The sequence below is a fragment of the Onthophagus taurus genome, unplaced genomic scaffold, assembly GCF_036711975.1.
Source record: "Onthophagus taurus isolate NC unplaced genomic scaffold, IU_Otau_3.0 ScKx7SY_16, whole genome shotgun sequence".
NCBI classification, from domain to species: domain Eukaryota; kingdom Metazoa; phylum Arthropoda; class Insecta; order Coleoptera; family Scarabaeidae; genus Onthophagus; species Onthophagus taurus.
In genome coordinates this window covers 2945682-2973354 of record NW_027248941.1, presented here as the reverse complement: position 1 = coordinate 2973354, position 27673 = coordinate 2945682, and the positions used below count along the sequence as shown (strand labels likewise).

General features: G+C 35.6%; 2 protein-coding genes and 1 long non-coding RNA gene across 5 annotated transcripts in view; 2 read left to right on the top strand and 1 right to left on the bottom strand.

Annotated features, from left to right (window-relative positions):
• The window catches only part of LOC111417863 (peptidyl-tRNA hydrolase 2, mitochondrial-like), a 37046-nt gene that overhangs the window by 7020 nt on the left and 2353 nt on the right, over nucleotides 1-27673 (bottom strand). Inside the window, exon 4 of one of the 2 annotated variants that reach the window (XM_023050268.2) lies at nucleotides 21605-21916. The exons of the other annotated variant lie outside the window; for it this stretch is intronic. The gene's annotated coding sequence lies outside the window, so the exon portion shown is untranslated. Of the gene's footprint in view, nucleotides 1-21604; nucleotides 21917-27673 lie in introns of those variants that run through there. 2 annotated transcript variants of the gene reach the window in all.
• Nucleotides 1-27673, top strand: part of LOC111417810 (fasciclin 3) — a 34157-nt gene that overhangs the window by 4860 nt on the left and 1624 nt on the right. For both annotated transcript variants that reach the window (XM_023050192.2, XM_023050201.2), the window contains exons 2-6: nucleotides 24575-24738; nucleotides 24797-24947; nucleotides 25003-25511; nucleotides 26882-27023; nucleotides 27245-27358. In XM_023050192.2, coding sequence (XP_022905960.2) covers nucleotides 24575-24738; nucleotides 24797-24947; nucleotides 25003-25511; nucleotides 26882-27023; nucleotides 27245-27358 — 1080 coding nt within the window. The remainder of the gene's footprint in view (nucleotides 1-24574; nucleotides 24739-24796; nucleotides 24948-25002; nucleotides 25512-26881; nucleotides 27024-27244; nucleotides 27359-27673) is intronic.
• Nucleotides 8918-11049, top strand: LOC139432473 (uncharacterized). The gene is made up of 2 exons (XR_011642239.1): nucleotides 8918-10254; nucleotides 10861-11049. It is a non-coding gene; the product is annotated as an uncharacterized lncRNA (long non-coding RNA).

Below are 27673 nucleotides of genomic sequence, written 5' to 3'. Positions count from 1 at the left end.
TATGTGAAGTAATTAACTTGAAATTACCTTTTCTAGCTAATTATGTCAAATTTTGACAGTTTGATAGCTTTTTGACGGATGCTTAATGTCGTTTCGCGGCTTTATTTAAAAGAATTAGTTGAAGATCACCTTTTAGCTAATTATGTCAAATTTTGCCAGTTTGACAGCTCCTTGACAGATGTAGGTTATAATCGACTTAATAGATGAATACGTTTTTGAGTTTCGAATACAAGTATTACGTTAATGTCATTTTAAAATGTCAAAACGTCAATTTTGACAGCTCCTTAACGGATGTTTTAGGTTATAAACGACTTAAAAACGATTAAAACGTTTTCGATATTTCAGTCTTTTTAACGTTTCAAATACAGTGTCATTTTGAAATGTAAAGACGTCAATTTTTGACAGCTTTTCTCCAAATACTTTATGTCAGAATCCTCAAATTGTCAATTTTTTACAGTTTTTTTGTAGGTTATAATCTTTTCATTACTCCACCATCTTGATAGCGATTAACAATCGTCCCTTCCGAGAAACGGGGCGAATTGTTCAAACACAAAAAGTTGATTTATTCAGAGCCGGGTTAATAACTGCTTAACCAAACCCTATTTATTTCTCCCCAAACAAAAAAATGATTTTATGAAAAGTTGATTTTCTTTTCTTTTGATCGTATATCGTGAAATAACCACTCGACTTTCTTTTCTCGTCTTATTCCTTCTTCTTCCTCCTCCTTTTTAACCGATCTCAGCTCCATCTATTTTTTTTTATACCCGTAAACCACGTCGTTCGCGTCGAGATACGGACATTTTTATGTCTCTTTGAAGGGGAAACTGGAGAGGTCGTTCCGAGGGTGGAGAAAAGATCTCCTTCGGACTATACGTAACATAACAGGGCGAGGAAACCACCCCATTTCCTTGAAGGTGAGAGAGTGTAGTTTTGATAAGGAATCTCTCATAAACGAACAAGTTTTATGGTTTTTCTAAATCTTTCATCGTTATGTTTTAATTGAATCTAATTTATGTAGAACTTTTTAGTACACACTAAAAGCTTTATTATTTAAATGCGAGTCGACGCGCGGGCGGGGGTATTTGAACAAAAGCGGGTACGCACCGTCGGTGAAGCGCGATGGGGTGGAATCGTTGTGGTGTTCGATCGGGAATCGCAATCAAAACTGATTTCGTAATAATAATAATAATAAACCGGTAAACGAACAAGGGATGATGTTGAATGGTATGATGGGGAGGTTGGTGTTGAAAACAAAGGGAGTTCAAAGACAAACGACTCTATGCTGCAGGGTGCAGCGGCGGAGGCTGGTTCTATCGGCTTTTGTCGAAGCGATCGGCTTTTGTCGTGGAGCGCGCGGCCTACTGACGGAAAAGAGACATCAATTATCGACAACGCCATTGTTCTAAGTCCCCACCCCCCATAAAGTATGTAGTGTTTTATATTTGGAAATGATTTATCCGATTCTTGTTCAAATTAATTTTTCATTTTTTTTATTCGATTCATAAGAAAACGAACAAGTATTTAGGAGTTCTTACTTTTAATGGCAAAACTTTTTAAAAATTACTACACCCTTGGATTTTATCTTTTTATCTCTTTTTCTTAAGTGTACACCGAGAGTCGTTAGTGAGAGGGCGCCTCGGGGCGCTCAAACAACCTTAAAAGACCGAAAGAATCTTCTTAGTTCGCCCCTGCTTTTTTCTTATTTTTTTATTCTCGCGTAAACAAAGAGTCGTTAAAACATAAAAACTAAGTCTATTGTTGGTGTGTTAGGTTCCCCGAAGGTATTTAAGAAATTAATTTGGAGCGAGATGTAGTAAAAGTACTTAATCCGGATCTGTTTGCTGATTTTCCCGTGTCTAAAAGCTCAAAGCTCGACGACGTCGTTGTCTCTTCGGGCGATGTACGCGTTTTAACGTGGACAGTCCATTTGGCCGAGAGGGTTGAAAGCGGAAGTTAACTCCGGTTCTGTTAATGTCCAACAAGTTTTTCTCTTTCCATCCCTTTCCAGATAAGGGGCCTTATTGTTCCTTTAGAAACGTCTACGTTATCTCGCTTTTAACTCTACCAAAGGATGTTACGCGAAATTCAACGCGGAAAAATCATTTTGTATCATTCAAAAAAAAAAAAATATATAAAATAAAACTTTAAGTGAGGTGGCTAATTTCCTTATGGACCATCTCGGTCGGTTAAACACCGAAGCGATCGAATCGGTTCTAATCGCATCACTCCCGGTTAAATTCCTGGATAATCCGGAATTTGAATACAAATTGAATTATTTATGAAAAAAAATTTAATTTGAATCGTCCAAAATACAGTTAGGTTGGTAAAACTGAGAATAGAGAGATGCGCGCGCGAAACAACCGGTTAAAAGTGGAAAAGTAGAATGGGATTATGAAATAATAATCCAATCCGGGACGCGGAGATCGAAACGCGACTCCGATGCTGGAATTCAATTTTGTTTTTTTTTTGCGTTTTAGGTTTTTGGGGTTGTTTCTCTCTGTGTTTTTACCCCCTCTATCCGCGCTCATTCGAAACTGTTCCGTGTCCGATCATTTGAAAAATTACCATCCGGACAAAGCAAACAAAAACAATGAGAGCCTTTTTTTTGTATAATCGAAAACAAATATAAATACTGACATATTATTCATCAAACAAAACAAATAATGCATTAAAATCGTGTTTTACTTTAATTTTGATGTATTCGTAATCCTTATAAATAACCTTTCAAATGAGTCCAAACATGACGCAATTATCTCGAAAAACAAAAAAGTTAGAATAAAAAATATTAAACCCGAAGTTGGCAACAATGAAGTTAGCAACATAATTTTAAAATATTAATACCAACCTTAATTTTTGACATTGTTTCCTAGATTGTTTTTGTGATAAATTTTAAGACAGTTTATGAATATGTCAAAATGACATTGACATTTAAAACCGGAATTTGCTTATATCTCGAGTAATATTGGAATTAAACGTATCATGTTTGGATTCATTTCAAAGGATTTTTAGCAAATATATCAAATTTTACATTGACATTTCTAACGGGAAGTTGACCATGTCTTCATTTATAATGAAGATAAATTGGTTGTGTTTGTAGTCATTTTAAAGGATTTTTAATGATGATTACATTGATTACGAATATGTCATAATTGAGATTGACAGTTACCTCATGGTTTTGATGTTAATTTTAATATATTCGTAATATTCGTTAAAAAAGCCGTTAAAATAAGTTCAAATATGCTATGGTATCATGTTTATTTCTATGTAAGACAATCATGATATTAAAAATCGACTTTTTAATACAGAGTATAATGTATACAGGGTGTTTCGGTGACTCGGGGAACAAATGTAACCTAGTATACTAGAGTGAAAATGATGACGATTCATGTAAAAAAAATTAGTAAAAGTCCTCAAATTGCAAAGATACAGGCTATCAAAATTATGAAATTTTAACACATTTTTCTAAATATCTTAAACACTATTTATGGTAAAGCGTTGAAATTTGGTACAGTGTAAACTAATATCACGTCAAATCATTAGGCAATTTTTGAGTTGGATCGGTACGCGGGAACAGTGCTATACAGGCTGTTCCTAAACTTTGTTTGCTCAGAACTTTTTTTATTCTATCATAACCCTACATTTATTTTTGCAGTTTCTAATAGTAAATTTAGTTTAGAATCTTTTATCACTCTTAGAGAATATTGATAAAAACCATCGTTTTCGTATTAAATGCAAAAATGTTAGGTTCCGAATTCAATAACACAAAAAAAAAGAAATAAATAAATAATCTGAATTGGCAATGACAAGTGAAAATCGAACTGAGCTGTCATAACTATTATGCATGCAACATGTCCCAGTGTAGATTTAGCTAAATCACATTTTTAATTTGTTTTAGTTGGTTTAATAAATGAATTCGAAAACCATAAATTAAAAATCAACAAAAAATAAACAAAAAAACGACAACACCAATAGGAATAATAAAAACATACATAAAATAACAAAACAAGTAATAAAAAATACTAAAGGAAATGTTCAAAAACTTAGATTTATTTTTTTTTTTTAGTGCTATTAATGAAATCGGAACCCAACATTTTTGCATTTAACACGAAAACGGCGACTTTTATCAATATTATCTAAGAGTAATAAAAATTTCTAAATTAAATTTGCTATTAGGAACTGCAAACGTAAATGTACGGTTATGATAGAATAAAAAAGTTCTGAACAAACAAACTTTAGGAAGATCCTATATAGCATTGTTCCCGATGACCGATCCAATTCATAAATTGCCTAACGATTTTACATGACATTGATTTACACTGTACCAAATTTCAACGCTTTACTGTAAATAGTGTTTAAGATATTTGGAAAAATGTGTTAAAATTTCCTAACTTTTATGGCCTGTATCTTTGAAATTTGAAGACTTTTACTAATTTTTTTTTACATGAATCGTCATCATTTTCACTCTAGTATATATGGTTAAATTTGTTCCCCGAGTCACCGAAACACCCTGTATACCGCACATTCTATACAGGCTGTCCCGTATCTTCCACATCAGTGCTTCATACGGTTGTAGGATACATTATTCTGAAGCGATCTTTCTAATAAATTTTTTTCGAAATGTTTATTTATATTAACCGCACGGGAACAGTTTAAAGTTATCCGCTATTGTCCAATAGCGGACGACTTTGATTCACCGAAAAAGTTTATTTCCCTTTCCGTGCCGAATCTATTGGTGAGTACACGTGGGAAACGGTTATCATCGGCGTAGCGATCTGCTGATTGGACGAAAAACAGTTCGTTTAAACAGTTCCCGTGCGGTTATCATAAACATTTCGAAAAAATTTTATTAGAAAGATTGCTTCAGAATAATCTATCCTACAACCGTATAATGCTCTGATGCGGAAGATACGGGACAACCTGTATATGTTAAGCAGCTTTTGAATGCATCAAACGTTACCCGAACTCAACTTGGTTTAACGTTCCAAGTTTGTATCGTAACGAAGAGAAGGGGGTGGATGGGGTGGATTTGTGTAAAGTTTGAAAAGTTTTATTGTTATTACGCTCGTTTCGCATAATTTAACGTGATATATTTCGAATAGAAATTAAAATTGCGGCATCTATGGGGAAATCAAATTGAGTTACATTTCCGGTGGAAAAATGTCGTTTTTATCCCGAGAGATGGTGGTTTTTGAAACGTTAAGGGCGCGCGGGAAAGGAAACGAGGTGAAAACGTCGGCGACTGTAGGGGGTTGAACCTTTTCGATGGTGGTTACGAGGGAAATAAAAAAAATCAAAAACCGCTTTTCGAAGCGTTATATTGAATTTTTCTTGCACCGGTTGGTCAAGTGGGAGAGATTCGAATATTTCCACCGGAAATTTCCATGCGGAAAACCCATTTTGTGACGGAGGGGGGGAGTTTTCACCCCTTCTTCTTCTACGACGACGAATTCCCTTAAAAGTATCGGGACAATTCCTTTGTTATCTTTTTCTATGTTGTCCTTTTCTTACACCTTAGTAATTCCTTAGCGCCCTCATTAAAGAAAAAAAAAACCAACCACCTCGTTATTAAAGTGAAATCCGAAACCACCCTTTTTTTTTTCGAGCACTTTAATTATTTTTAATGAGTGTGATTTCTTACGGAAATCTTTTTGATGCGCGTCTAGATGTAAAAATTGATTTGATGATTACGTTTTTATACAAAAAAAAAAAAAGAAATGAAACAAAAAAATAATAAGTGTGACGTAAAAAACGTCGGGCTTAATGGGTGCTCGCCCTCGAAAAATTGTTATTTATTACCCGCGGTCGTTGTACATGCTTTTAAAAGCACCCCCTCGAATATAACACTCTCGTTGTAAAAACTCTACTTTTGGGAATTAACATCTTTTTAAAAATAACCATCCTGTATAGTTACTACCCAACTATATAGGGGTGGTTATTTTTATGTGTTATCGATTTTTTTGTGGTTGATTTTGTGTGTGATTTGAAGGAAGAGAGTTTATCTCTGTGAGAGTTTCGGGATCACATCCTGGGTTGGGCGAGCGGTGTGTCGGGGTTTTGGGGGAAAGTAAATCATTCGCGGGTGGCCGAAAACGCACCTACGGTCCGTGACTAACGACCGCTGGTGTAAATTTAACTCCAGTGACGTTCAACCCCGGGGTTTATCTGCGTGGGGAAATCGGGAAACCGACGATGTCGCATCGGTTGGGAAAATGCGCGCAAGAATTATTGGACGAAGATAAAGTAAGTTATGTGGATGGGTTAAAAAAAATGATTGGTTGATTCTACAAAAACATTACAAATGCGTTTATAATTTTCCGATGTTGATGTCATATAAAATTCCAGATTAATCATGGGGAACCTTGAAACAAGCAACCTCGGTTTATGCTAGAACGCTGAATATACGACTTCGCTGAATTAAGCTCAGGAATTGCAGTTAATACGACATTCATTCAAAATGAGTCGCAGCGCCTCGACCGCAAACGACCTTGATTAAACGGAGAATTTAAAATGTGGTATTGTACTTGATTAAACCATGTCGTTACGGTTCTAACTTAAACTACAACACCTCGGAGGCAAGCAACCTCGGTTAATCTTGTAATAGAGAATCCACAACTAATTATACGAATTGCAAAAAAAAAAACGATTAACACATATGGTGTTAATTCATATCATACCGATACAATTCTGAATATGCCGAGGTCAATATTTATAATAATATAAATGTGGATAAGCTGAGAACATAAACCTTAACATCGTACTTAAATGTTTCAACTACATGTACAACCGAGGCATTGCAATGTGCGAATCAGCCTTTGGTTGATACGTTAATTGTTGAGTGTTGTGCAATTTAGTGCTGATGTGGTATCAATTACAGCGCCCGGACTTAATTAAGCATAAAAGCTACAAACTCTATCTCAAGTTTAACCAAACGGTGATATGATATTAATTGAAAAGTCACGCCCGCAAGCGACCTCGGCTTAATCAGGCCAAATCACATTATCTGCACACTAAAACGGGATCAATGCTATACAGGATTCACAAAGATTATTTTTTGTTTAAAACTTTCGTCTTCAGACGAACGGCTAAACCCAAATGTTTTTAGCTCTAGGTCTAGTGTTAGTTCTAGTTTTGCTCTAGCACTATCACTAGAACTAACACAAGACGTAGAACTAGAATCATTCCGATTTAGCCGTCTGGAGAGATGTTTCTAGGTCTAATGTTAGTTCTAGCTTATATCTAAAGTCCTCCAGGTGACCCTAGATACCATTTGCGCTTGGTGTAAGGGAGAGAACCTCTCAATAAACCCGCAAAAGACAATTGTTGTGCCCTTCACCGGGAAGCGAAAGTTGGATGGACTAATCCGTCCAACTATCCAAGGTGAAGAAATTCCTTTCTCAAAGGAAGTCGAATATCTAGGAGTAATCCTAGACAAAACCCTGTCATGGAATGGACATTTGCAGGGAGTTTTGCACAAAGCTAGACTATCCTTGTGGACTTGTCGCAGTCTTTGTGGAAAAAATTGGGGTCTTACCCCTGAAAGACTGTACTGGCTCTATGATGTGACTGTGGTTAGACCTATGATCACATACGGAGCAGCAGCCTGGTATAGGAAAGTCCGACAGACTTCAGTTATCAGTAAACTTTCACGAATTCAACGAGTAGCTGGATTGGCAATCTCTGGTGCGATAGGCACAACGCCAACTCTAGCAATGGAGGTTCTGCTTGGCCTATCTCCTCTGCATTTGCATATAGAGAAAGTGGCTAGAACAACCATTTACAGATTTAAGCAATACGCTCAAAACTGTTCCGACATGTCCTACCAATGGGCTGCGGAAGACATTATAAGCACTGATACTGTGCTATCAATGCCGTCAGATTTGGCGGTATCACTATCAGTGATTAATGCTCGATACCAGATTGTACTGCCTGAGCGGCAGTCCTGGATCGAAAATGAAAATTCTCTGGTTCGGGCAGACATTTGCTTGTACACAGATGGATCAAAAACGCCTGAAGGGGTAGGAGCAGGAGTATACTGCCAGACACCTCGAATTAAACAAGCCTACAGCCTGGGTACGTACTGTACTGTATTCCAGGCGGAAGTATTTGCTATTGACATGGGTGCTAAAATCCTTCTTGAAAGAGGGGTGAAGAACATGACAGTACGAATTTTCTCAGACAGTCAAGCCGCTCTCCAGGCGCTGCAAGCCGTGAAAACGGTGTCGACTCTGGTTAATGATTGTAAGAGAACATTAAACACACTGAGTTGTGATAACAGAGTCTCTCTGATCTGGGTCCCGGGTCACTCTGGGGTTGCTGGCAATGAAGCGGCAGATAAAGTAGCACGAGATGGCAGCGCTGAAGCGTTTGTGGGGCCGGAACCAGCAGTTGGTGTATCTTTTGCGATGGCCAAATATAGGATTGGACTGTGGGCTGAAGAGAGACTTCGCCTACTGTGGACCAGTTCTCCTGGAATGAGACATGCTAAGGTGTTTATTAACATCGCCACTGTCAAACCCGGGAATATTTTAGGACTTGCCCGTAGTAGCATAAAAGTTCTAATGGGTGTTTTTACTGGGCACTGCCGATTAAAAGCACACCTCAACTTGTTGGGTTTAACCGACGATGTTGAATGCCGACTATGTGCGGAGGAAGCAGAGACGGTTAAGCATGTCTTATGCCACTGTCCTGCCGTTAACCGTATCAGATTCTCGATTTTTGGGTCGCAGTTTATCTCCTCAAAAGATCTGAATGACCTTTCGCCGAGCAAGGTATTAATGTTCGTTAAGAGCATTGGACTGCACGGTGAAATTTGATAACGATATCTATCGGGGTACAATAGATCCTTAGGGTCGCGGTGCAAGGTTGGTTGGTCCGCCTACCCTATATGTATTCTATGTAATGTAATGTAGTTCTAGTTTTAGTTGTTATTAAGAGCCCACTTTACCAGGTCGGTCAGTTTCTGAGGGGCGCAGACGACGGACGTTCGGAAGCAACGAGGCGGAGTTTATTTTCTACTAGGCCCGACCCTTTATAGATAAAAAAAACATCGTGTTTATTTTATTACGATTCTTTTTCTCGTCGATGTTGTTAATGAAGAAATTAAACGACTTCTTCTAAATATTATTATTTATTAACACTTTTTCTTAATTACGAATCACAATCAATCTTTTTATTGACTTTCCAATTTATTTATTATTTTAGTTATTTAGCCCACTTTTTTACTACGTTTGTTTTTTTTAAGTATTTTGGTTCACAACAATTTACATTACGCAAATATCAGTTTTTTAATGCTTTTTTTCGATATGAATAGAATATTAATTTTTTAATAGAGAAATTAGAGAAAGAAGTTGAGAACATCTAAGATTATGGGTTTATAATTCAACTGAATGTAAGGCAAAAATCAATTTCAAATGCAATAAATAATTTTGCGACGCATAAAACATTTATATCATTTTGAAACGAAAATAACATTTATAACTTCATTTTATATTAAAATAGATATATTTGCAATACAGGAATGTGAAAAGTTCGGTACAACATTTATAAATTATATCTTTGTTGTATTATTATGCGTTCGTTTGATATACAGGTGTCTCAGAGTAACCGTGTAAGTAATTTTATTTGAAAACAGGTAGTTACAAAAATTAAACAAAAAATAGCTGAATAAATGTGGTTCCTTTATGAATATTATTACTTTTCATTCGAACTTTTTTAATATTTCTGTTTAAAAAAATGGACTGCATGGTCTGCATCACCTTGTATAAGTAAATGAAATAATATGTAATACCTAATTAATAATAATATTAAATAATGATTGAAGTATACAAAATATGGCTAATAGTGTAATAAATAAAACAGCCCTGACTAGAAAAATCTTTAGGAAATTTTAATTTGCCATCGTTGAATAGATGTAAGCTCTTGAAATTCGCTGAACACTTCACCTCGACGATGGCATTTTCGTTTTTTATTGTTTCATTTGGACTTGCAACTAAGAATCCATACATCCTACGGATGAATAGAACTCAAGAGTTTGCTGGCAAGTTATATTTACTTTCAAATTTTTTTAATGCAAGTCATTCATAGTCTTGGCCATGTTTAGTGTTATTATTTCTAGCAAATTTCGAGTACAAGATTGATTTAACTTTATTTAAGCAAGACGTGTCATTTCTCATCCTACATACATCACCAAATCTCGATGCAGTTAGGCACAGATACCTTTCTTGGATCCATATCTGATTGGTACTTTAGCTTCTGGTAAGAATTTGTATTTTATTTCTGTTAATGCATCCATCTTGCAAGTTTCCAATAAATTCTTCTTTCTTTTATATTCTTCGTGTGAAATGTCACTCATAAATTATAACCGAATTGCTATCATTACCCTGATCGGCTTTCGCTACCTACCTGAATTACCCTGTATACACGAGTATTTTATTTTATTGTATACAATTATTTTATAGCAGTACCACTCCGGATGATGCATCGTAATTGATGTTGTTCGAGCGTTTAGCGTTTACAGTCTTTATTCAGTCTTTATTTACTTCTCCTGAAGCTGTAACTAAATTAATTCTTCTTTACCTGCGTTCTTCATAGACTGCTATGCCATGTCACTTACGGGTTCTTGATATTTTTGGAATGTTTTTGTTAACATAAATAGTATATCCACACATAACAATAATTCTTCAGCCTGTGTATATCCGGTACCGACAGATAACAGAAACAACAGCAGAGTTTATCTCAATAGACTTTTTGCTTTCTTCAGTGTAAAGCTTCTTTTTTATCCCGCACATAAAACATAAAAGAAATGAGCTGCTAAGCCCTTCTTTTGACTCATTAATAAATTTAATGCGAGTTTTGTTGCAGTTGAATGGATTATTCTCCACCATCAGTATTTGGTTCTGCATCATTTGTATTATTTAACTTATGGTATCGCTTCAAATAATGTATCGTTTTAATTTTTACTGTGATGGTTTATTCTTTTTAAATAAGTCCTTTTTATGTGTATCACAGTTTATACAATAAAATTAATAAAATTTAACTTACCTTTCGGAATGAATACATTTTTCAATTGAATCTCGGACTATAAAATATGAAATTTTAGATTTTATAAAAATTTATATCGTAAATTATTACCGTCTATTACTCCTTTTTCGAGAACATCTTCAAATGCTAAGGGGTAGTTTTTTAGATGAACATACTTACCCATTGTTTATAAAAACTTTACACAAACTAAATTAAACTAACACTATAGTACACAATAAAATAACAACTATTGACTATAAATTCAAAAATTTTGTTAAATTACATAATCATTAGTAGAAAATCACGGAAAATAAAGTTCAAAACGTACTTTTGGAAATGATTATTTTCTCTACCACATTAAAAAGTAATAGATAAAACAAGGAGCTTCGATGAAGAGAGTCGATGTCAGCGCCGCTCAGTCGGCAGGAGGCGGGACTAACGCGGTGGTAATACTTCGTGGGAATCTTGACGGAAAATATTCATTTTTACGCTACCTTTTTGCAATTTTAGCAAATTACAAACTATTCCTTTATAACTAAAAATTTTGAAAAAATTTATTTGAAAAATATTACTATTTTCAAGTATACTATCATGCAAGCTAAAAAAGAACGACCAAATTGTATAATATTGAGGAAAAAAACCCCTTTTTTTGGAAAACTTTAAAAATTTTCACCATGCGTTATGTAGAATTGTTAGAAGAAGCTATGTACAAAATTTCATCCAAATATTTTCATAAATAATGTATGTTTTTTGTAATTTGCCGAGCTGTATGGTAAAGTAGCCTCTTAAGCGCTAGATTGTTGTGTATTTTTATTAAACTAAAATTAGAATTAGCACCATCAAGACATCTAAACATATCTAAATCAATATCTAGCAATATTTAACTCACAAGAAACCTTGTTGTGCAGGATATATGATTTGGCCCTATTAAGGTCCAATACTACCATCTTTTAGTTAAATTTATCTTATAGATAAACCCATCTACTAGCCAATGAGAGCGCGTAAAATAGCCGTAACCATGGTAATAATCCCTTAGATAGCTTAACCAGAAGATGGTAGTAACTAGCCTAAGTCGAGATACTTGGAAAGTTAAACCACATTGAGTTGGGTTGGGGCAACGTCTAATGCATTCAAAAGCTGCTTAGAAGTGGTTAAATCGGTCGATAAGATATTTTAATTAAACCACATCTTCGTTCCTTTAATCCCCCGATTAATAAACAAAATTATTTCAATTTCTATTCATTTTCGGACCAAGTCCGTTTTATGTAGTCGCTTAATTACGAAACTTTGTGCAAAGGGAAACTGTTTAGCGTGTTTCTGACACCGGACGACGACGACGAAAACGGGGATGTTAAGGGGGGTTTCATCCCCTTTCTCGTTTAGTTTCAATTTGAAACGAATCCTTTGTAGATTTGTTACACCACACCCTCTATGTTCTTAATTTATTTATTTATTTATTTTTTTTTTTTCGGGGGATGGTAAAAATAAATAAGAAAAGTCGACGTAAAAATCCAATAATGTCTCGTCAAGTTTGTTTCACGCGCGTCGTTCCTTTTTCGTTATTTGTGAGGATTGGGGTTGGTGTGGGGTGGGTTTGAAGACGTATTTCACGGTTAATTTGTCCCGGCGGCTGCCGACGCGGAGATATTCCGCTTCGCGGCCCGAAATTACCTCCGGGAAATTGAAAATTTTTCACTGGCGACGCGCGGAAAACTTCTCCCAACATTTCCAACCCTAACTTAACACCCCGTTTTACTCGGAATTCTATTCCCTTCAACAATACATTACAAATATCGAACATCATTAGGATTTTAGTTCCTTTGATTTAAGCACAACCTTTGAGTGGATACCTTTTGTCGATATTCGAAGTATTTCAAAGTCTGCGAGAACTTTGCTCTTTGAAAATATTCGACGACTTTAAATAAAGGGTTGAAGCCCTGAAGTGGTTCATTAAGACCACGGCGACGCTGTAATTAAGTCGGCAACGTTGAAAGATTTCTGCGAGCTTTTTGAGCTTTCACTCGGGGATTTTTGTTTTTCAACCTTAATAATTCATTTAATCCACTTTGTATTAACGCGTTTGTTTACAACCCAGATCGACAACAATAAGTAATAAATTACTCGGAGGACGTGTAATAAGTTTTGTTAGAGAAAGAAAGCAATCTTGTGCAGTTGAAAATTTCGAAGCGGAGCTCGAAAACTCCGAAAGCGCTGAAAGATCCGCGTAGTAGGCGTAGGATGGGGAGGTGACGGGCGAGGGGGAGTCTAAGGGAAAAACGTGAACGAGAGACACCTGGTGTCGTCCCGTAAAAACTAGGCGATATGAGCTAAGTTTTAACGAGAACCCCCCATCTCCGTCTGACTTACGACAGGTTATGTTTTATGGCCGCTCGTCTACTTCGTCTTTTTGACTCATTTTTCTTTTTATATAAATAGAAAAATGTTAAAAAATTGCGTTGCAATAACTTCTATTATATTAAAGCTCTTTAATTTTTAATTACAAAAATTTATTTTTAATGATGAATCAATCTGAATTGGAAGTTTTTGGTAGAGGGCACTAGATACACACTACTCGTTTGATAAATCAAATAATAAGTTTTTTGGCAGTTGAGATACGACCAATAAGAGCTACAAATCACGAAGAGCATTCAATTTTACATAAAAAAGGTACTCTTATTTAAATTGTCTAAGTCTATTAGTTTTCGAATTATTTACTTTTAAATGTATTATTTATTCTAAAATTTTAATTTTTAACATAAGCAAACTTGGCTTATTTTTCCGCTCATGTTTCGACAATTGCTTGTTAATTGTCAACATTGAGTTTCCTATTATGATTATTATGACTATTACGATTTTTGAATATGGTCACAATATTGTATTGAATATTTATCATCTTGATACAAAAATCTAGGCCTGTCCGCTGAGCCCAAGTCTGTTTGCACTGTATACGGCGGACCTGGAGGATAGATTGGGGAAGGGGCAAATGGGAGGGTTGGTGGTGGGAGGTAGAAAGGTGCATATGTTAGCATACGCGGATGACATCGTGGTCATGGCGAGAGAAGCGGCGGAGATGAAAGATATGATAAAGACATTGGAAAGATATTTTAGAGGGAAGGGGCTGGAAGTGAATGTGGGGAAGACAAGGATGATGAAGTTTTGTAAGGATGGGAGAAAAAGAACAGAAAACTGGAGATGGGAGGGAAAAGAGATCGAGGAGGTTAGGGACTATACTTACTTGGGGTATGTGTTCAGGGAGGACAACAGGGAGGGGTCGCATGTGATAACTATGGCAAAAAAGGCGAATAAGGTGATGGGACAAGTATGGGGTTGGGGGAAGAGAGTTTTTGGAAGGAATGTGGCAGCGAGGAAGATTATGTTTGAAGGCCTGGTTAGCAGTGTGATGATGTATGGGGATGGAGAGAGCAGGCAATGCTGGAGGACGTGCAAGCTAGATACTGGAGATGGGTGCTTGGGGTGGCGAGAGAAACACCGGGGTATATAGTGAGGGAAGAGGTAAAGGTGGATAAGGTCAGAGTGGAGGCGGGCAGGAGAGCAGTGAAATATGAAGAAAAAATAGAAGGGAGACCAAACTGCGGGATCTTGGGGGAGTGTTGGAGGGAAATTAGAGAGGGAAAGATCAGATATGGGAAAGGAGACAGAGACAACTATTATAGACGAGCGGGCTACTCGGTAACTGAGATAAATAGTAGACGAAGGGTGGGTAGGAAGATGTGGAGGGAGTTGAGAGATAGGGACCGAGATGTGCAGAGACAGGAAAGAAGGACACAAATAAAAGAGGGGAGATATAACGAAAGGTACAGGGACATAATAACGGAGGGGCTGCCTAGATACTTGTTATTGGAAGGAGATGAGGAAGGGAAGAAGTTGGTGGCTAGGTTCCTTTGTGGAAACGAGGAGAAAGCTAACAGATACTGGATGGCCGATGAGGAGAGGTGGTGTAGGCTATGCAGGGAGGAATGGGAAACGTTGGAACATATGTTGAATGGGTGCAGTGAGTTGAGGGAGGAGGAGTTGGACCGAGGGCAGATCTTAGGAGAGGGGAAACGATGGATGAGAATGGTTGTGGGGGTAAGGAGACAAAGGGAAGGATGAGGGGATGATTGGGCCGAGGAGCCGAGGGTATGGAAATGGAGGAAGAGGGTAGAGGGTGAAAATAATATACTAATAATAATATATATATTAGAATGTATTAAGGGGATAAAAATGGTAAATATTAAAAACAATAAAATGCTTATTAACAAAAATCTAGGCATAAATTGAACGGGGGTGGTTACGTTTAATAACTTAGAAGGGAATATTAAAAGTACAAATAAGCTAGAAACGAGCTAAACTTATTCCCCAAATTTCATTTTTCTGGTGTTTATAGTTTTCTAGAAAAAAAGATTAAACCAATAACTTTCACCATTTTTGGAGGGGCATAGCTCCCCAGGGGAGCCGAAGTCGCCCATGGTTCATATATTAAAGTACCTTTAAAATTCACTAAAGAATCACTCCTTGAAGTTTGTTGCAGTCATTCAGAGACACCCTACCTATATACATGGTATTTATAGTGTTTTAGAGGGTTCTAATCTAATTTTGACGCATTGACGAATTAATCGAATTTGAAAATCACATGATCTGTCAGAAATGTCAAAATGTTAATTGTTAAGTTGAAAATGTCAAAAATAAGAAACGTGGCCCTATTATTTTGAGGGGTTGATACATACTCGCAGTTTGATTTTTGTCGTTGTCCCCCCCTCCCACCATCAGTAACAAAGGGGGATGAGGGTGGGATGCGAAACGATATCGGGCGTCCGTTCGAGCTCTATATCATCGCTAATGGCAGGGGATTTGATGTTTTATAGAGGCGGGATTTTTTACGAATACGTGACGTGCATATTTTGGTTCAAAAATAATTAAATTAATTAAAAAAAAATTAAATCACCGAATTTCGGTTTGTGAGGATGGTGAAGTACCCCAACGTCGCGTGTATATTAATTAGAGAAGTTGTCCGAAGTTAGGGGTAAGTTTCTTGGACGTCGCGTCTCGGCGCCTGTGGCCACAGAAACTGTTCGCTATTATTAATTACCGGCTTCCTTTGGACTTGGTCGAGCTCCCCTGAAAAGAGGGGGCGGAGAACGTGCTCCACCACTTCTACGCCTAACTCCCCCGTGGGATAAACAAGATAGAAACTTTCTCAAGAAGCGAATTAAAAGGATCGAAAAGAAACTCGGAGAGGAGGAAGAAAACTTGAGGAAATCTTTTTCAATGAAAATTAAAAAAAGAAAAAAATTTAAAGTTAATTTTTTTTTCCTAAAATAGTGTAACTATTTTATGTGAAGGAGAAAATTCTTCCACGTTTACGCGACGATTTCCATAGATATTGCCGGCAGCCCAAGCAATTGTCGAGATTCTCACTCTGAGAGCGACGACGACAACGAAGAAAACGACGTCGACTCCAAGATAGACTTTAAAACGGTTTCGCTTTATTGTCTTTTTCTCCCATTTACTATTTTCTTTTCTTTACGTTTTATTAGCACCAGTAGGGTTGGGTCGAAAGGGAAGAAACGATGCGTGAATACCAAATTAGACGGAATTTTTAACTCGAAAACGTCAATTTCAACTTTTGACGTTTCTAACTTCACACATGACTTCTCTACTATATAATGACCAACTTCAGGTTTTAAATGTCAATCTCAATTTCGACATATTCTTAATATTCATAAAATGTCTTAAAATTTATCACAAAAATGAAGCAGTTGTAAATGATACTTATAAGTTGTTTTTTTTTTATTTATTCCGTGGCACACTACAGTATAACACAAGTCACTTTAAGAGAATGTTAGGAAATTATTTTAATGTTTTTCTATGCTGCAATTACAATTATTGTTGATGTGTTGTACATTAATTTATTCAGAAAAGAATCTCTATCCAATAGCGTGAAGAAAAACATACCGACGAAATCAAAAGTTGATAATCGTTGTGGAACCATTTTATTTGATACCTGGGTCATGAAAATCGGAATGTAAATGACAGTTACAGGTTGGGGCGTTTTTTGTGTGACACCTGTATATGTGTAAATTCTTAATATTCCAACGAAATTTTTAGAATAAACTTACCGTCATTAAGCTCACGAAGCTCGCGTGATATGCAAATGAATGTAACTACTTCTGAGTTGGTTTCGTTTTAATTTTTTTCTTGGTAATTTCACTTGGTTCTTTTTATTTTTGCCGTGTTTTAAGCTTCGTGTCGAAGTTTCTCAAAAATTATAGCTTTAACAAACGCGAATGCACCCAATTTCTCAATATAATTGATTATTTATATTAGATTTATTTATTCGTTTTCATATAAATTAAAATAACAAATAGGTTTGTTTTTGACCCTATTTTTTCGTCCCCTCGCAATTCTTCACTTGGGTAGATGGTCGAGATGCCCTACATTTCCCAGATTTCGACTTATAAACAAGCTGACGTCTACGAATCTCGGTCAGAGGTAAACATCATCCCCCTCGAAAACCTCGTCGGCGTCGGAAAACTTTTCTATAAAAATCCAATATCGTTCTTCTTCTTCTTCTTATTCGTTCCTTTTTTACTTTACACTTTTTTTTCTTTTTTAATTTATTTATTTTTAACCAAACTTTATTTTGAAAATTCATTTATGTCTTCAACGGTAGGTACGAGGCTAAAAGCAAGTTTCCTGTGTAATTTCGAAGCGTTCGGGTGCCCTGAGGGCAACGTTGAAAGGGTTCAAAATGTCCGTAGTTGCCGCTGGTTTTCCTTTCGACAACCCAACCCCCTTTCAGGGCGGGTTTTCACCAACTTACGTCTCGGCACACGCGAGCGAACAAGAAAACACACTCACCGTGGCAAAAATGCTTTCGGGGCGCGATCTTTAGTGAGTGTTTGGGACCGAACGGTCGTTCTTTACTGAAAGCGTACTTTAAGGGTTACATTTTCGTTTAAAAAAAAATTCTCTTTCAAATAAAAACTTTAATAAATAATCAAATCGGCGGAAATAAATGAAAATTTGTCGAAAATAAATCGGTGAATAATGTGCGGGGCTTTTAGGGGTTGTTTTCGACAATGGCGGTTGTTGATGTTGGGGGTAAAGGGGGCGGACGAGATGGGGGGAGGAGGGCGAAAACAAAAGTTAATAATTTCCCGCCGCACATAAATTCGAATGTTGGCGACAATATTGAATATCGATCACTCGTTTGGTGGGGAATTCGCGTTTTATGAAAATCAGAGTCAGTGGCGGCGCATCGGTTGGGGTAATCGCTTATAAATTATTAATTAAATTGGCGTGGCGGGGGCCACCGGGCGGACGGAAATTGCCCCGGTTTCCGCATTATTAAAAAATAACAACCGCTAAAATCCCACAAAAAATAATAACGCGCTATTTAACTACATCGAAATCATTTTAATAAACCCTCATTGACAAGACCTGTCATCTTTCATCTTTTTAAATATTCCTTTTTTATTAAAGTAATCTAACGCTGAATAAATACCAACTGAAAAAATAAAATGAGACATTTATCTTCAATATTACGCGAGATATAAGCAATTTCCGGTTTTAAATGTCAATGTTATTTTGACATATTCTTAATATTCATAAAATGTCTTAAAATTTATCACAAAAAACGAAAATATAAGAAAAAAACTTAAAAATTAAGGTTGGTATTGATATTTAAAAATTATTTTGCTAACTTCATTGTTGCCAACTTCAGGTTTGATATTTTTTATTCCAACTTTTTGTTTTTTCGAGATAAATGCGTCATGGTTGGGCTCATTTAAAGGTTATTCAATAAGTCGACATTAACACCATGAAGTTGTCAACCTTTGAACCTTTAGTTTGAAATGTCAACCTCAATATTGACGTATTTGTAATTATCATTAAGAATCTTTTGAAATGCGTACCAACACCAATTTTGATATTAATGATATATTAAAATTTGAATGTAATTGAATGTAAATTTGAATGTGTTTCCTAACCTCAACCTTATACGACGAGACTCCTGACGAAGGTCTAGACCGAAACCGGTAGAGTTAATAAATTTATAAAATATATTGGAGTATAAACATTGTTTATTTTTAAAAACACATAATAAAAAGAAGTTTTAAGTCTATTGTAACAATTTTGACATAATCAATAAGTTTTTTCTATTTTCTGACATCTTTGAAACTCTGTCAAAAAACGTCAAAATATTCAATAAAATCAAAATTTGACGTTTTGAATCGATTCAGCAAGTGCTTAACCAAAAAAAAAACAAAAACTTTCCTCTTTTAAAACAATCAAATTAGAGCATGGGCGGGGTGAAAAGAGCTTTTGAGCGAGGCGACAAAGTAAACATCCGGCGTCCATTCGGAGAGGGTTCGTTCAGAAAATGAGGGGAGCTTTAACTTCCGGTGATGAAGGCGACGAGATGGCAGCGCCCTCTTGATTACGCGCCCTCGATTAGATCATAAACCCAGTTATAACTTCCTCGTTCCGACGAAAACAACGAATACAATTTTTTTTAAATTTTTTTATCTTTTAAATATTCACGAAAAAGGGACAACGTAAAAGGGGTTGTTTTTTATGGGATCCCAAGAAGCTCAGGTGTAAAACGGCGCCCGGAATTGGGTTAACACTGCCAATAAACCAAACCGGATTCAATAGAGTACGGAGATTTACGAAAAACTTTTTTTTACGGCTAAATTTGCGAAGTTACATAATCGCGGTAACTGCTGCGTTTTGGAAGTTGTGCTTGTGTTGTCTAAAACCGTTTTGGGGGAGTTTGCCCCCGTTTTGTTGGAGGGGTTAAAATAGGGTGTTGAAGTTAGTTTTAGTTAGTTCGAATTCCGACGTTAGGTGCTTAATTAAGGGAGAATTTCCCATCAAGATTGATACATCTCACCTTTACGAGAATCTTCAACCCCTTTTACACCCGCTCCCGCTTAATAACAGTTAGAAAGTTTTAAAAGGAAAAATGAAACGTCGTAAACCGATTGTGAAAAAGTAGAGCTTTTTAAATTGGAATCGGAGGAAAACTTTTTTAATTACCCCATTTTTATTCCGCCCCTAATAATTATAAAATTGTGAAAATTAAACATAAAGGGGAAATAATAATAATAATAAGAAGCAAGCGAAATAAAGTTAAGGATTCTATTTGGACTTTTCCAACTATGGAGTTGTAACTCTGCAAATTAAGCTCTGTACCTGTCGCCTATCTCGGAGGGCTGTGGGTGGGCTAACTCACCCCCAACTTGATTTCCAACCGGTTAGAGTCTTTCAGGAGGTACTTGAGAATCCATTTAAAGTTGAAATTGCAATCAATGGAGTTGTTTGTTACTCGAAAAAAAAAATTATTTCTCATTTCTCAATAATATAGAATGTTGGAGCGAATAACCCACCCCCGAAGCGTCTCGAAACTTCTCCGGGGAGTATTAACTGCATGATAGATGGTTGTGAATCCCCGAGCAATATGCTACCTTCGCCCCGCTGACAGTTTAAAGGCGATTTATTTCGGAAACCCCCTAAAAACAACAGGAAGGGTGGGTTTTAGGGGTGGGTTTTTGAGGTGATGTTTCATTGTTCGTGTACAGGTGTCAAGTTTAACTCCACCACAAAACACAAACTTAAAAGGGAATTCATATATATTTGAATAAAAATTTTAAAAAATATTAAAAATATATAGTGGATGGTTTCGCGTGGGGGTTGAGGGATAAAATTTAATTAACAAATTTTCCAGAGGTCGGTATTCGAAGCGAACCGATCGTATTGCAGCAGGAAGTGCGGGTTTCGGGGGTTAAATTAACACGGGTTGAGAGTTCAAATTATCCCTTTAAAACTACCCCCTCTAAAATTCAAAAAGCAAAAAAAATAAATTTTAATCAACTCTTTTTCGAAAATACATGTTCCTCCTTTTACATAAATTAATTTAATCGCTTCGTGTGAGACAATTTGGCCCCCTTCTCAAAATAAACGTTCCTTCGGGCGATTTAGTTTACGAGTAACCATCGAAGTGACGTCGCTACCACTTTAGAAACGGCGTTCAGATTAGTTCGAGGGGGTTGAAAAATGAGGGGGCGCGGCGTCTCGAGAAATTTCACTTAGTTTCCTTGCCACTTGGGCCAAATGAAAACTAAAACTAAAAACCCACCGAAATGGGCGGAAACATTTTTCATCATCTTTTTTCCAAAATATCACTCACAAAATTGGGAAATTCCCCATAAATCGTGACAATTAATTCAATTTGACAGTTAAACGTCATTTTTGACAGGGCAAACATCATTTCGTTCGATTTTAATGAATTTAATGCCAACTCCAAGTTGAAAATTTTAATTTTGGTGTTTTTTGGAAAAGTTTCAAAGATGTCAGAAAATATAAAACGGTTATTGGTGCGTGACAAAATTGTTGAAATAGACTTAATACATCTTTTCATCATTTGAGATGGACGACGCAAATTAATGGAATCAAAGAGATTGTTGATCTATGTGATGACCAGAGGGCCAACTCCATTGTGAAAGCGAGATCCAATATATACCGGTCTCTCTCACTCATCATGTAACACTTATGTAGATGGCAGTGAGAAGCAAAAATGCAATTGGCGCCAAATTCAAATCTTTTATTTAATTTAATATTTGAATACAGAAATATTTTTGATCTAATGTGCTTTTTGTGGATCTATTAAGCTATATTTAGCTTACGTAAGCCAAAATAATTACAGCTTAATAGACCAATAAAAAGCACCTCAAATCAAAAAGTTATAATTTTATAATTTCAATGCAAAATAAAGAGAAATCCATTGGCGATTTAAAATTTTATATTTAAATTACAATATAATTACACTAAAAACCCCTGTCCTCGTCATCTCCGGGATGACCCTCACAGGTTGGGTTGAGTTGGCCGTTTTTGTCTGTGGTTTTCAATTGATAAAGTACATATAACAAAAAAGCATTATAACAAATAAATGTTGGTTATCAAACACCAACTGCTTCTTACCCTAAGTGACACGGTGTTATCAAAAATTTGAATACTATTGAAATTAAAAATTAATATAATTAAAATACTAACCTGTCCTTATTCTTGGGAAAACAAAATAATTTTCCAACTTCATCTTCGCTACATCCACACACAATGCAAAACATTTTTACAATAATTATTCTCGAAAATTATTCGTAAAAAATACAACGCAAAAATAGATAATAAGCACAAATAAAGACAATAAACGCAAAAGGACTGTGTGACATGTGACATACATAAAATGTCAAAACCGCTTAAACAAAGTCAACAGCTTTCTGTAATATTAGTAACGACATGTACGCCATCTACTAAGGATTTCTATCAAGATGACAAAGAGAAAATATCGGTATTATGATGTGATAATAAGAGATAGAGAATGGCCTATCATTTTCCCGGTGAGCTAACTCTCTGCCTTACTCTGTGGTGATGACCAAGTTCAGGTTTTAAATGTCAATTTTAATTTCATCATTGCCAAATCTGCCAGTTTTTGATATATTCTTAACATTCATAAAATGTTTTAAAATTTATCACAAAAACTAAGGTTGCTTTTAATATTTAAAAATAATGTTACTAACTTCATTGTTACCAACTTCGTGTTTAATATTTTTTATTCTATACTCTGTTTTTAAACCAGGAGGAGTAAACGCGAAAGTCAGATTTACACTAGGAAAAATCACCAGAAAATATCACTAGATATTTTGGCGGTAAATTTAAATTAATTATTATTATTATTTATTTATTTACTTACCTCGCATTCAACCAATCACGTGCAAGGTCAATCTGGTGACAAATTTAAAATACTCCTCCTGGTTTAAAAACAGAGTATAATTGCCAAAGAAAACTTCATGGTATAATTAATGTTTGTAAACAAAACTAACCTTACCTCACATTCCTTCACGCTATAATTGACATTACAAAAGAAAACTTCACGCTATAATTGCCATTACTAATTGCCAAAGAAAACTTCATGGTATAATTAATGTTTGTAAACAAAACTAACCTTACCGAACATTCCTTCACACTATAATTGACATTACAAAAGAAATCTTCACGCTATAATTGCCATTACAAATTGCCAAAGAAAACTTCATGGTATAATTAATGTTTGTAAACAAAACTAACCTTACCTCACATTCCTTCACGCTATAATTGACATTACAAAAGAAAACTTCACGCTATAATTGCCATTACAAATTGCCAAAGAATACTTCATGGTATAATTAATGTTTGTAAACAGAACTAACCTTACCGAACATTCCTTCACGCTATAATTGACATTACAAAAGAAAACTTCACGCTATATATATAATATATATATATATATTATTATTTATTTATTTACTTATTATTGTATTTATTTTCGTTTGTTATCGTCAACACTAAACATACAAATTAACATTGAAGTTATGAGCGTATTTATTTCAAAATATAATAAAGAAGGGTTTAAGAACACAAAATTTACAATAATGACACGAAACTGTCGAATTGTCAAATAACCTAACCTTCAAATTCAAAATTGCCTGTGTGTGAACCTTCCTCGCATTCAACCAATCACGTGCAAGGTCAATCTGGTGACAAATTTAAAATACTCCTCCTGGTTTAAAAACAGAGTATAACTTTTTTGTCTTTAGAGATAAATGCGTCATGTTTGTGCTCATTTTAAAAGTTATATAATAAGGATTACGAAAACATCAAAATTAATGTTGACTTTATCACCATGAAGGTGTCAATCAGGGTATTTAAAGGGCATCATTTTATCTATTAAAATGGTTTTGGCATTTTATGAAAGGATATCAAACGGTAGAAAAAACTTATTGATGTATGTCAAAATGATTCTAATCAATTAAAAACACCTCATGAATACTTAAACGAGATGATTTTATTTAATAAAACGATTTTGACATTTTTTAATACCCCGAAATATTAAATTTTGATGAATTCATCCGAAATTTTACACCGCTATAACATTTCTACGTGTTTATAGTTTCCACTCTCCTTTTTCCGGCAACAAAATTAACTTCGTTTAAAATCTATAACATTTTTTTCCCTCGTACAATCAACAACGGGAAAAACAGACAAACGTTGTTTTCTTTTCGTTTTGTTTTCGCCGAAAGCGGCGTCTGAGACAATCTGGTGTGGTCCAAATTGAGTTGTGCATAATTTATTTCGGAATCGCGGTTTCCTGCTATAAACGAGAGGAAGCAAAGTTGTTGGTGGCGTTAAGGGTTGGATTCGGTTAAAGTCGGTTTCGCAAAACTTTTTAAACGATTTTTATTTAGAGTTAAAATAATAATTAAATTTTTAGATATTGTTGACTAAAAAGAATCGGGGGGTTGTAAATCAGCGCGTTTCGGATCAAATGGCGAAGAGAGGGCGGATCGTTATTCAATAAAAACCGGACGATGCCGTCCGTTCCGCCGATTAATTCCCATTGTTTACGTGATTTTCGATTGTTTCGTTGGGGGTGCAAAAAAATCGAGATTAAATCGATAAAATCTCCCCCCGAAACAAAACGAAAAAGATTTTCAAACTTTTTTTCGATTTATTTCAGGATGTCTTGGATTCGTCGACGTCATCCCAAAAGAAGCGATCGCCCTCCCGAATGAAAACGCGACGTTTTTGTGTACCCTCCGCGTCCCCTTACAATATTGCAGGGTTCTCATCCCCGGAATAGGATCGTTAAACCTAAACAGCAAATTACAATCGAGGAAAGGTGTAAGTGACCCAATTTTTGAACGCACCCCAAATTCAAAATTGTTTGTGCTTATCGCAGGTATCTTACTATGGTAACGGATTGGATTCGGGTCAATGCGGCTTCATCATAAATCGCGTCACCGAGGAAAACAACGGGAAAATAACTTGTTTTCTCGGAATCGAAACTGAAGACCAAGAAAAAGAGGGGGGGATGCATTTAACCGTAGCAAGTTAGTTCTTGCTTCATCTCTATTTGATTATACTTTATTAATAATTAATTTTTAGGAGCCCCAAAAGCGCCTGAATTAGAAGTTGCGAGAAACGCGGACCCCCACAGGATAAACGACGTACTTCAAGCGTCCTGCGTCGTTCGAGATGGGCGGCCCGTCGCGAATATAAGTTGGTATTTAGACGACGAGCCGCTTTTGGACGGTTTAAGCATGCCGTCCGTGTTCGATTACGTCAAAGAGGATCTTCACACGAAGGTCCAAAACATCAGTAGGCAACTTCATGCGAGCGACCACGGGAAGCACTTGAAATGCGTTGCGACGCACCCCGCGATGCAACAAAACACGGCGAGCACGATGAAGTTGTTGAACGTTCAATATCCTCCGCTTCCCCAAGGAAATCCTATTGAAAGATTTGGATTTGAGTTAAGTCAACCGGGGACTATTCAGGTCGAGATTGAGGCGAACCCCCAACCGATGGTTGAATGGACGGTGAGGGAGCAGAAGATTCAAGCTGGGAGTGTTGATGCGACGGGAAGGATTCATGCGGAAGAAGTGCAAGATATGGTAGGTATTACAATAATATGGTCAATTGGCACTATATCAAAAATTACTTTAAAGAAAACTTGTTACAAAATCGATTTAGAACCGATCTTTGTAATAAAATGTTTTAATATCTCCGATAGATTAGTCTGTGTATAGGTATAACAGTTTTTGCACCGCTCTGTACATCAATGTCAAAAATCATTATTATCAACAATTACATTGTTACAAATTCGATTTAAAACCGATTTTTGTAATAAAATGTTTTAATATTTCCGCTAAATTGGACTGTATAGCTATAAAAGTTTTTGCACACCGTTGTATATCAATATCAAAAAATGTTATAATCAAAAATTACTTTATATAAAAATTGTTACAAATTCGATTTAAAGTAAACTTTTTCAATAAAATTTTTTAATATCTTCACTAGATTGGGCTGTATATAGCTATAAAAGTTTTTGCACGCTGTACAGGGGGTGTCCAAATTTCGATGGGTTTGCAGGGTATCTCAGTTATTATGAAAGATAGAAAGTTGCGGCTTTCGCGAACCTAAGCTACTTTTTTGTGAAACTTACAATGGCGCAAACCAAATTTTCATAGCCCTCTTCGTTTTTGATATACAGGGAGTGTTTGAAATTTACGATTTTCAGACACCTCCTGTATCTCGGCTATCCGAAAACTTAGTAAAAAAGTAAAAACGGGTTCTAATAGATTTTTTCACGTGCAAACCAATGGTGCACGTAGAATTTTTCTAGTCATCACGGTTTTTGAGTTATAAACACAACTCAAATACTAAATACTCAACTTCTACAATACTTAACTCTTTATAACTCAAAAACCGTGATGACTAGAAAAATTCTACGTGCAGCATTGGATTCTACGTGAAAAAATCTATTAGAACCCGTTTTTACATTTCCGGATAGCCGAGATACAGGAGGTGTCTGAAAATCGTAAATTTTGAAACACACCCTGTATATCAAAAACGAAGAGGGCTATGAAAATTTGGTTTGCGCCATTGTAAGTTTCACAAAAAAGTAGCTCAGGTTCGCGAAAGCCGCAACTTTCAACCCATCGAAATTTGGACACCCTGTACACATCAATATCATAAATTGTTATAATCAAAAATTACTTTATATAAAAGTTGCTACAAATTCGATTTAAAATCTACTTTTTTAATAAAATATGTTAATATCTTCACTAGATTGGGATGTGTATAGGTATAAAAGTTTTTGCACGGCGCTATACATCAATATCAAAAATCGTTATAATCAAAAATTACTTTATATAAAAGTTGCTACAAATTCGATTTAGAACCGACTTTTCTAATAATTTTTTTTAATATCTCCGCAAAAGTGGGCGGATTGTGCATAGCTATAAGAAAAAAATTTTTTTAGGGACGAGGAAAATATTTAGCAAATTTACGAATAGCCGCTATCACCAAGCAAGACACCGAAACACAATACATTTTAACGGCGATGAACAGCATCGGCGCCCAGGATTACTCCATTTTAATATCAACCAGCCCCGAACCGGAAGGTAATAATCTATTTCATTTTTTTATTAATTAATAACTTCAATAAATTCCCGCGATCTTTAAATTATAAACTGTCCCAAAGTCGTTTTATTTCACGCTGATACAGGACTTCATAAATTTATTAGATCGCACGTTCGCGTTTTTGGTAAGAAAATAATTAATTTAAAAAAATTAATAATTAATTAATCAAATTAAGTAATCAATTTATTTTTGTTTTGTGAAGGTTTCGATTTAGGAGTGGGGGGAATCGTTGGAATCGTCGTTGTTTTAATGCTCGTCATGGTACTCGTTTTTACCGTTATTATAGCGAGGATCAAAGGAAAATGGTGTTTTTCGGGTAAGTTAATAAAAAATCCACGTAGATTTTTATGTGTTGTTTGTTTGGTTGATTTGATCCCTCTTTGTAGTGTTTTAATTAGATTTTTTTGTGATTCGTTTATTTTTTTATTTTTTATTAATTAATTGAGTCGAAAAAAAAAACAAATAAAAGCTAAACCCATCCAAGATGGCAAGTTTTTTTTTATTTTAATTTTTTTTTTGTTATGTTGGTGTTGGGGATTTTTGACATTAATCGCATGATTTTTTTGACGTACATATTAGTAGCTTGCCAGCTTTGATTATTAAATTGTTTATTAGCTTTTATTCGTTTTTT